Below are 11628 nucleotides of genomic sequence, written 5' to 3' on the forward strand. Positions count from 1 at the left end.
TCAAGGACAGGAGGTGAGTGTCAAATACAACTCTGTTACTCTCAAAATAACCTTAAAATTAAGTAGGACAGGTAGAATTGATTAGTTTCTTTTTTTTTTTCTGTAGATCCCTCAAATTTCTCTTCAACAACCATCTTCTTACAAGGTCTTTACCATGCATTAATACCTAAATTCCTGGGGTAAATCCTTCAAAATACTATTGATCTTCTATCATCCTTGATTTTTCCCCCTTAATCTAGGTAATGATAAGGGCTCCATTATAACTGAATAAGTTATTACCTTTTTTAAAAAAAAGATATGTTACTCCTGTTCTTACCCTTGAACATTTGGACATGTTCAGTGATGGGGCATCTTTCAGTGCTTTGTTTTAAAACACAGTCATCCATGTAATTAGACTATGTAACACTCTGCCCTAAATCTGAATCCACAAAGCAGAGCTTCCTAACCTGTTTTTGTTCACAGTTGCCACAGAAAAGTACTTTTGAAAATGTGTTTAGTGCTAAAAGAGACAGTTCACATTTCACGTGGGGATCTTTGCTTGCTACTGAAGTACATTAAGTACCTGCTTTGTTATAGTCATTGTACGGTTCTAATGTTTTGAGTTTTGCTAAGCTCAGACTTGAAAAATTTAAAACACATAAAAGAACCCAGAGACAAAGGGCCAATTGATTTCTGGTGTATCCACATACACTGAAAGGAGTTACTGTAGGTGTGACGTTAGCCCCATGGGGATTTTTATGTCAGTAAGCTGCAGGGATTTGAAAGGTGGTTTTTTTCTTCCCTTCATTGGGATTTTGCCGTAAACATTGACTGCATGTGTAGATCTAATTGCAAAACATGGTATCCTGGTTTTATTTGCAGTGTTACATCAAGCTCAATACTGCTTAAGGCCACAGCTCAGTCTGTGACTCGGGGTATGGATACTGATCAAGGAAACCTCTAAAAAAGAAAAAAAGATTTTGTCTTTTAAAACAGAGGATCAGATAAAATTGTGTGACTTACATGTACAAATACTTAGATAAGGGTATATAGCAGAAAAGGGCAGGAGTTTTACTTCCTAAAACCCAGAGAACGTAGGTTAAGCAGTATGCATATTAAATGAGTATTTTAAAACTTATTTTTATTTCATTTTTGTGATTATCTGACAAAATCCTCCTGCCATTCAGCAGGGCTTTTCTTTTTTTCAGGTTTGAGTTTCAACTCTAGTATTGAACTCTTTGACAGACTACTTCTGACTCGGTTTTTTGTAATTGTTTTGATTCTTGGCGTGCACTGGTTGATTTGTTGTGCATTAGAGATGGAGGTTGAGCCATGGAAAGGAGCCAGTGTGGAAATAAAGCATCCAGTGGTTAAAGCCATGGTTTCATTGGAAACTTGTCTTTGTGAGTAAACAAGGAAAAAAAAATTCCATAGAAATTCTTATCCAGAAATTATTATCTGGAAAAAGAAAATATGAATGAGGGGGAATGAAGCTGAAAGAGTATTTGGTACATGAATAAGTGGATTAAAGAAAATTTATTTGGTGTTGCATTGTATCTTCCTTTTCCCAGGCAGCATACTAGTCAGTACATGCAAAAGGCAAATAATTAGTGGGTGATTTCTATTTGGCTGTGCTTTCCAATTTGTTCTGGAGACGGTGGTTCACTTAATTACTAACAATTTTGTAAATATATGAAAATTTTTTTTACTCACTTGTTTATTCTTAAATTCCATATAGAGAGACTTTCAGAAACCTTTATGTCTAACTGGTTATTATTCTACGTTAACTACATTTTTAAACATAGTTAGGGAGCTGATAGTAGTCTCTGGAGCTATCCTCTTTAAAATATAACGTAGCGCTTTTTTTTATCTGGGGATGCATGGACTCAAGGAAAATAAGGTTTCCCAAGACTGTAAAAAGGCCCGAATCTCTTCTAAATTATACCTGTCTTAATTCTTCGTGTGAATCTGTTATCTCCATTGCAATTGCAAATGTTCCTGAGTTTTCCTGGTATATATGAGAAAGATCCATTAAAAAAGTTTCTCCTCTCTCAATGGGTCTATAACTCTAAAATACCTACTAGTATTCTGAAGGTGTATGAGTGTTTATTAAATTCTTATAGGGAGAACTGTGGTAAAAGTATGCTGAAATTCCTTTTAACTCAGAATAAAAATACTAGAAGCCAAACTTCTTCAGAGAAGTAGCAGAGAAACAGCTGGACTCCGTCAAAAAAAGGGCTCAAAAAATCTGTCTTTTTCTACTTTTCCATTGTGTGATACTGAAACACTGAAGTTTGATCATCTTATATCCTTAATAGAGGCTAGATTACATTACCAAATGAGAGAAAAATCTTGACACCACACTGTAAAGAATAAAGGGATTAAAGTATTTGGACAGCAGATACCTGATCTGTCTCTGATTGTCTGTCTTCCTGTACGGGGGCTGCTATCCCAAATGGTGAGGTTTGCAGCAGTTCAGCTCCACTAACTGGGAGCAGAGATAAGATTCATTTGGAAAAGGCAAGTGATAATGCAGTTTAATGTATTATTTATATTATCCGAGTTGTTTACTCCCTAGTATTTCCATTTGTTGTCTCCTTTTATCACACATCTACCTGCACCTTCACACAGTTCTCACAGTATGACAACCTTTTTTAAGCCTCATTTGGTGCAGAACCAGCAGACCTCAGCTGCCATTGCCACTGTTTGCTTCACAGCTGACTTCATTGCAGGGGCGAATCTGACAATGCCGACATTGTTTGATCTGAATATCACATTCTGAATTTTGTGATAATATAGTTGGCTTTCTAATATTGTAGATGGATAAAGAAGGCAAAATGAAGGTTATACGAATATTGTGAATTCTCCATACATCTTCACTCTGTACTTCAAAGTGCTGAGCTCAACTCAGACACAGCGAATGTTCATATCCATTGATAGCCATTGATATTTTCCTATTGACTGTTTTGGGATTAGTATTTCAACTGTGACGTTTGGATATATGAATTTTCAGTGACAGTCAAGGAAGTTTCTGTTCGCTTTACAGGGCATTCATGTATTTTTACTTTCACAGAGAAATTTAACTGGAATTAAAGCTCTTTTCACAGAATGACACAGAATCACAGAATCATCTGGTTGGAGGAGACCTTTAAGATCATCGAATCCAACCATTCACCCGACACTGCCAGGGTCCCTAAACCATGTCCCTCAGCACCAAATCCACACGGCTTTTAAATACCTCCAGGGACTGGGACTCCACCACCTCCCTGGGCAGCCTGTTCCGATGCTGAATGACTCTCTGTGTAAAGAATTTTTTCCTGATATCCAACCTAAATTTCCCCTGACGCAACTTAAGGCCATTTCCTCTCGTTCTGTCATTCGTAACATGGGAGAAGAGATTGACCCCCACCTCCCCACAACCTCCTAATAGAAAAGAAATTTCAGCCTCTGGTTAATTACCATACTGTTGCATTTCAGATATGTGTGTGTGTGTGTGTGTGTGTGTGTGTGTGTGTGTGTGTGTGTGTGTGTACATATGCACATAAAGATGTAAGCATAGTACAGGCTTTTGGTTACATTTTTTTCATTTATTTATGTGCATATGTACCTGAAATTAGTGAAAGATAAAAGGAATCAATGCAAGTGTAAAGATAGTAATTTAAATGCTACAAAAATGCAAAAAACTGTGCTTTTTGCTTTCTGCCATTAAAAAAAAAAAGACACAAAGGACTCTAGAAGCAGAACTGTGTCCCTCAGATGGTTAATAATAGCATTGAACTGTTATTTCAGATAAATCTGCAGAAGAAGATGCGAGTCACTGGAGTTATAACTCAGGGTGCCAAAAGGATTGGGAGTCCAGAATATGTAAAATCTTACAAAATTGCTTACAGCAATGATGGGAAATCATGGACAATGTACAAAGTAAAAGGCACAAATGAAGATATGGTAAGATTAAGTCATCTCTATAAGAATATGTCATGGTTTAGCTGCCTTCAGAAGAGTGAGGCATCTCTAGTAGATAAGCATAATTGCCTGACAGTGTGATATAGGTTGCCTTCCTATTATTTTTCTCCAAAAAAGAATCCATCAATAAATTTGCTCTTCCTGTCTGCTAAGAATTTCTTATTCTTTGATTGATGGTTGTATAAATACTATGTCCCAAGGCTGGAATAATCCTGTTTATTACACTTAACAGATTTTCATGTTAATGAGTTTACCAGTAATTACTCATTACTCTGTTTAGAATTTAGTTTTATTACATTAGCAGATTAGTGTTAACTCTTAAAAGCATAGAACCTATTCGCCAATGCTGATCTCTGTACTGCAGAAACAGTATCATCCAGTGGGAAGTATGTGTTTACACTTTACCACTTATGTTTTTATAGAGTTGTGCATACAAAGCAGCAAAAATCCCTTTATTGTGTAAGTTAGAACAGAACTAAGGCACTTTGCAGCATTAGACATAGTTTCTCTGTCAGGAAATTAAAATGATGTGTGAGGAGGTATATAATGAGGGAAGAAAAAAAAGTACGAGCATATACAGTTAAAGCGAGGAGTGAATAGAAGAATGCTTATGGGTTTAATTCAGCTCCCCCCGTGATCAGTGGGAGGGTTACAGTGCGTTTCAGTGGGAGCTGAATCAGGTTCCTGAAGTAGAGGGGAAAAAAAAATGTCAATCAGCATAGATAATTGCAGGTTAAATTGAATTGGGACTATTTAATACACTAATTAGAAAAGACGACATAATTTGGTTGCATTAGCAGCTTCATTTTCTGGGAGTGACAAGATAGAGGTCCTGATTCAGTGCAGGTGGCATATGCATGCCGATGCATATTTTCCTTAAAAACTTGTATGTTGGGCACTAGTAATGATAAAACAGCCTCTCTTTGGGGAAAGCTTGCAGAGCAGTGCTCAGGGACAGTCAGAAGAACAACGATGCCGGTATTTTGAGATATGGAAGTGAACTGGACCTCCAGTCATCCTCCTGGCACATTTTTATGACTATGTAATTTTACCACAGGTGTTTCGTGGGAACGTGGACAACAACACCCCGTACGCTAACTCCTTCACCCCTCCAATTAAGTCGCAGTACATACGGCTGTACCCTCAGGTGTGCAGAAGACACTGCACATTGAGAATGGAACTTCTTGGCTGTGAACTGTCAGGTGGGTTTTCTGCAGATGCTGCCCCTCAGAAGTCAACAATCAAGCAGGACATTTTTATGCCTGAGTTCTAAACCATGTGCAGTTTATTCCTGTTGGAACACAGCTGGCTGTAAATTCCTGGTGAATTTGTGGTGTAACACAATTGGCCTGAGTTTATCCAGAGAGCTACTTATCTCTTTTTGTGTACATTATATAAACAGCCACACTTACCTAAATGATGTGACAATAGTTCCTTGCAGTAGGGCAGTGATAGTAGTAAGGTAATGTGGTAGCAACCTAATAACACTTCATAAATTTTTCTGTGCCCATTGGCCTCCAATTACGTGCGACCTAGAAGAGGTCTTTTGTGGCAGTTTTAATAAGTATCAACAGCTATCAGGACCTGTAATATTACATACTAAGCAGACTATGAGACAGAGTAACTCAGACTTACATTCAGCACAGCCTAAACTAAGTGCTGAAAGTGGTTTCTGAGAGCCAAAGCTGTCTGAGCAGTGCTGCACAGCAAAGTCACGTCAGAAGCAGGCATCAGAGCTGATTTGAGTAATTACTTCTGGCTGCTGGGTGACCATGCTGATGTGCTGTGTGTCATCCTCAGAGGAACAAGTGTGTTTCAGCTGCCATCGAGGACCACTCAAAGTTCAGTAAGATATATTTTGCTGCACTGCTTTAGTTAAGATTTCAGTTTAGATTTGTTTTGTGGATTTCTAGCAGAAGAAGGGATTCCATCTCATAGCAAAAAGTAAATGAACAATTGGAGCCAATATAAACCCTCTTAAGGTTTCTAGTAGTAGAAGTTACAGCTCATAAATGTAAAGCCTGACCTCTAGCCACTCTCTGCAAGAACCATGTTCCCTTACAAATTAAGTAAAGCATGTAATTTTTTTATTTTTTTCAAGAGACCAACCTTTTTCTGGTGGGAGCACTCCACTGAATTCTTTTAAGAGTAATTTCTGTGTGGCTGCCTGCTTACCATACAAACAATAGTCATCCAGTTCACAAATGATATATCAAAACAGCTGGAATTAAATAATTCTTAGTCCTCTAGTGGCATCAAAACCAGATTCAGAAATGAAAAGTTAATGCATTAATCTCACTGTAGTCCTCTTCCAATATAGATAGGTTTGAGAGTAAACAGAAAATTCTGTCTGGCTGCTTTAGTCTATTGGATTTTTTTTTTTTTTTAATGTCTTCCATTTCTGGAACCACAATTTAGAGTAAGTCCTTGCCAGAATGACCAGGAATTGTTTTGCTCAAAGAACTGTGAAAGCTACTGAAGTGTATTCATTTCACTGTTTTTTTAACAGTTTCAAGGTCATAATTTCTTAGAAATGTAGACAGCCAAGGCTTAGCAGAACAATTTCAATCTTACTGAAAGAAAAGTGTAATTATACATAACGTCAGACTAATTCACTCTAATTCCAGGAGGTCTGTCTTAGGCAGAAAAACACTTTGAGAGGTGTGGCTTTTCTTGAAAACCCCTGGGCTAGAGAAAAGAGGGACTATAAATCTTACTGAAAGAAAAGTGTAATTATACATAACGTCAGACTAATTCACTCTAATTCCAGGAGGTCTGTCTTAGGCAGAAAAACACTTTGAGAGGTGTGGCTTCTCTAGCAAGTCCTGGTGCTAGAGAAAAGAGTCACTATGGAAGGGAGGCAGACTGTCTCACAGTACTGGATAATCATAAAAACTAAGTAATTCTTAGGATAAACTTCAGCAAAATGTTCAATATAAACCGCTCTAGGCTCGCAAATAGCTTTACTGGCCAGGGCCCATGATCAGATCTTATTGAAAACCATGACCAATGCTTGTGGAGTTGGTCATCAATAAATTAGGCATTAACTTTCATGGCCTTGTTCCTGCATTACTTGTGTTTTGTACATCTCTGTATTGTAAATTCCCTTCCCTTCATAAAGTATCGATGTGGGGGGAGAAACAGATCACAGCTACTGTTTATTGGAATGCCTTTATTCACTAAGCTGTTACTAATAGCAGGATCAAGCTGTTGTTTTCAAAAATAGGTAACAGCACAGTTGCTTACTCAGGCAGTTCACTCACACTCTCAAACATCTGCATATAGCAGGCTCTGCCTTCTTGCATGGTCCATACATGTTGGAGGCTGTGTACCAATTCAGCAAATTCTTGGTGTTCTGAGTTTGTCAGTTCTTGCAGAGCGCTGCTGGTCCCCAGAACTTAACAATCCCTGTGAGAAACATAGCATCTTCTGAGCAAGTAAGTTTCTTCTTTTTGGCATGCTGTTCTCTGGTAACTAGTTCTCTGTCCTAGCAGTACCTATAGGTACCACTCACAGAAACTCACGTACAAGGGGCCTTTGTAATGTCTTCATTTAATACTACATTCCCCTCGCCTTGTTTGTCTTCAGCACTGCCTGATCTGGAAAGGAATCCTGTGACATTAATAGGAAGGAAATTTTTTAAATCTCTTGATTTTTCAGAAAAGAAAAATTTTGCAGTATTAATCAAAGTGGAATCACCCTTGCCCTCAAATAATTGACCTATGCTGCTTTTGCCAATCCTGCCTGAATCCTAGCCAAAGATAAGACACCTGTAGACCTTTGCATGCAGATCCATTTGAGGTTTTGCCTCCATTGCATTGGATATTTAATATTTATTTTGAGGGTTTGAGCTTTCTTGAAAGAAGAGGTAGATGAGAGGCATGGTACAGGATGCATACTGAAGAGTAAAATATTGTACCCCCAGAAGAGTCAATAGAAAATAATTTTTATGTGGATTCTTTCAATCTTCAGGTGCTAATCCACACTCATCCTCATCATTTCACTGCTTCTGTTTCATTAAGCTAGATCAAATAAAAAGTAAATGCAAATTTATACCTAGGCATGTTGAAACATAGAATTATCATATATCATTTGTCAGAGATGGTGCTATCCAAAGCATCTCAAACATTTTGACCTAAGATGCAGCACTGAGTATAGTCATAAGTATGTCTATATCACCTCTTACTAACTTTTACAGGTTGTAAAAATCCTTTTGCAGGGATGTTGCAAAGCAAATTTAAAGAAGATGCAGTGCAGTGGAGAGATGCTCTGGGGAGTCATAAGCATCAGTATAAATACACTTCTGTGAGGGATGACTATCTACAGACACTAAGTTTTGTACTGTTTGATGATTCTATCCCTTGCACTCTAGGTTATAGCCCACCCATCAAAATAAACAGTCATTATCTTCTGTCATTGCAGCAGGATCGTAGGAGCTGGGAAGCAACTACGTATGGTGTTCCTCTCTGTGACACAGCGCTAAGAGATTGTTTTGCCACCCGTGTGCATCATGTGCATCTCCTCGGGTTTTCATTGCTCTTCTCACTTTCTCCTCTTACCTTTAACAGATGTCTTCCTCCTCTCTTCGGGGCAGTGGAGAAGGAAGGCGAGTGTAAAATCCCATTAATGCACGCACGCACGCACAGACAGACAAGCAGACACATCTGTTGTTTCATGAATCAATAATAATACTCAGAACTATTCTAGATGGATTGGACCAGTACTGAAATACAGTTTTGTGTCAGGAACCTCCTTCAGATTCCTCAGATGAAATGTCTCAGCTGACAGCCCTTGTGATCCTGGAGTGGTACTTCAGAATTGAATGATAAGCGAAGTCGTTTTCTAAAGCAACTGTTGAGTCTCTCTCCTTTGTGCTATCAGTTACTCCCTCCTACTCCCAGGAAAATTGTTTTGTTTTTGTTTTGAACTACGGAAAAGGCTGTTCAATTTCCATTTGTGCACTGAGAACCAGATCTGAAACCTTGGAGTTTTGTTTTGTTTTTTTTTTTTCAAAAATTAAGCCTGTCTTCTGTTTCTTTTTTAATTGAATATGAAACATGTCAGCAGCATTTCAAATTTTAAATACAGTAGTTGCTACATTAAAGAGCATATTAGTAGCAGTAGTATGTGTCTCTGGTAATATGCATTTGCTCCTGCTGTTAGACCTCCCACAAAGGGCCTGGTCTTATCTTCCTGATTTGAATCCCTAATAATTCCGCTTAATTCTGTGTGTTAAACCTATGGGAGAAAGAGAAAGTAGAACCTGACCAAAAAGTCTTTGCTAATAATATCAAAGAAACTAAAAAAAAACCCCAGGTCTTTAAATTTGGATAAACATACTGTGAAGAAAACGGACTTTTAAGAAAATGAGAACCAGCTTTGATATCTAGCTCAAATAAAGTGAAAAACAAAATAAAATCTTTGAAGGTGTTTTAAGTGGTCACACAGTGCTCTGGATCTATCAAAAGACACCAGCTGAGGAGGGTCATGGTCCCAGCAGGAAAGCCTTCACAACTTACATGTGTGCGTAAAGAAACACAGCTGGTGACTCAGCAAATGATTACCTGATAGGAACCAGCTCTGCAGCATGGGATGTCAGTGTTGGGTGGAAAACCTGTCTTCCCAATAACAGATAAGGTCAAGGCGCTGTGCGTTCACAGTGATGTTGCACTCTTTGCAAAACCAGCTAAGTTAGATCCTGGGCACACCCTCACTCAGTGAGTTAGAGTATGTTAAATTATTGGTTATTTAACTGAGTCAAGTCAGCTACTGAACAGAATAGAATCCTCCAATTTGTGAAGTGAAAACTTTGGGACAACTGCACACATGCAGGTTTTCGACAGCTGGAGCAGGAAGGAAATGAGAAAATGGCTTCTTTTTGTGCTCCCATCACCATCTTTCACCTTTTCCTCAACTAGCAAACATTGTGACATCCAGCCATGCATCCATGTTTCTTAACCTCCTAGGAGCCCTCTCACTCTCAGCCACTTGACTTGCTTTTTTTCTTCTCATTCTTTTAAATCTTAGAATCAAGCAGCTCATCTGCTTCACTTGGCTTCCTTCACTGTTGTTACAGTGCTGCTATCAAAGGGTGTCTCTCCTGTTATCAGCTTGCTTCTTCCCTCTTCTGGGTCCAGATATACCTTCTGTGTTCCCAGTGTACAATAGTATGGCAGAGGAACATAGAGCCACTTATTCTTTTTTTTTTCAATGACACTCAGCAGAGAAGCGCAAGTTCTATCTTTTGCTACAATCAAAATAACTCAATGATGTGGGTGATACATCTGGTTTAAAAAAATGTTAACACTCAATTTTTCCTAAGCAATTACCTCCTCTATTCTCCCTCCTTCACAGCTGTTTTTCTGTAGTCTTCTGCTCTGTCAGTGAGTATTGGCGCTTTCTAAGTTTTTGGCTAGATGTCAAGTAATTCAAAAGTTCAGAAGGGCTCAGTGCTTGTTAACATTTTACTTCAGGAGTGGCTTTAAGAAAAAGTAAAGTTTCCTTGTAGACAAGCACATGGTTGATGTTGTATGGCATAAAAACATGAGAAAGCTGTACCGAAGAGAGGAAACAACAGCAAGCTGCTGGACTGGAAAATAAAACCAAGATAAGACGATACAAAAGTCATCTTTTCTGTTTGTTTGCCTTCACAAATTCGTGCCAGGATAGAATACATTGAATTCTCTATCTTGGTTTTGATTCTTCCAAGGCAGTGTTGAAATAAAATGCTTTGAATTGGCTATTTTTCATTTGTTTGTTTGCAAGTTCCTCTAACAATAGTCTTGATTAAATCCTTTTCTTCAACAAATGCTAGGTTTCTTTTCCATAATGGAAAAGCTAAACCACTTACAGAGATAAGTAGGTAGTGTCACAGATCTTATTTTGCTGTTCCAGGTTGCTCTGAACCCCTGGGGATGAAATCAGGACATATACAGGACTACCAGATTACTGCCTCCAGTGTTTTCCGTACACTAAACATGGACATGTTCACTTGGGAGCCCAGGAAAGCTCGGCTGGACAAGCAAGGCAAAGTTAATGCCTGGACCTCTGGCCACAATGACCAGTCACAGTGGTTGCAGGTAAAGTTTCACATGTATCTTTCCAAATGTTTTATCTTATTTGTGTTGCATCTATGGGTACAGTTTACTGGTTTAGGGTTATGTTAATCTTCAGTTTCTGAGTGTAACCATCCTAATTCTGCCACACGTAGATGATGATGCTGTGAAAGCCCACACAGATCTTCATGTCTTTGGTACCTCAGTTCCATGAAATCCAGCTCATGGAAACCTTTACCTCTACTAGCTAAGACTTAGGAATTTGCAGATGTGTTTCACTGGCTTCTTTCCTTTTGCTAAAAGGGGTGATTCCCACTCTTCCCCCCACCCCCACCACCCCCACTGCCTGGCATTCCAAAGTTCCCTGGAAAAGCTTATTTACTTCAGCTTTGTGTTTGTTAGCTCGCTCATAGAAATTATCATTGTCTACTTGAGACAGCTCAAAATTACCTTCAGACATTGCACTGAAGCTAGCAAGACTGATTGAGCACACAAATTCATTAATAAAGCTGTGCACAGGGGTTGTTTTCAGACTGGGAGTGATTTATACAAGTCAGTAGTAAGCTAATGTGAACAATTGCAATAAATGACCAGTACAGAAAGCTATTTGACCAGTCACTGACATATATAC

General features: G+C 38.5%; 1 protein-coding gene across 1 annotated transcript in view; it reads left to right on the forward strand.

Moving 5' to 3' along the window:
• LOC104496609 (EGF-like repeat and discoidin I-like domain-containing protein 3) overlaps positions 1 to 11021 on the forward strand; it is a gene marked incomplete at both ends in the record, with an annotated part of 25371 nt that extends 14350 nt beyond the window's left edge. Inside the window, 3 exons of the mRNA XM_010139754.1 lie at positions 3769 to 3924; positions 5000 to 5144; positions 10837 to 11021. Of these exons, the coding sequence (XP_010138056.1) occupies positions 3769 to 3924; positions 5000 to 5144; positions 10837 to 11021 (486 nt within the window). The remainder of the gene's footprint in view (positions 1 to 3768; positions 3925 to 4999; positions 5145 to 10836) is intronic.
• Positions 11022 to 11628: the final 607 nt, after the last annotated feature.

The sequence above is a fragment of the Buceros rhinoceros genome, unplaced genomic scaffold, assembly GCF_000710305.1.
Source record: "Buceros rhinoceros silvestris isolate BGI_N320 unplaced genomic scaffold, ASM71030v1 scaffold12887, whole genome shotgun sequence".
In the NCBI taxonomy this organism is placed as follows: Eukaryota; Metazoa; Chordata; class Aves; order Bucerotiformes; family Bucerotidae; genus Buceros; species Buceros rhinoceros.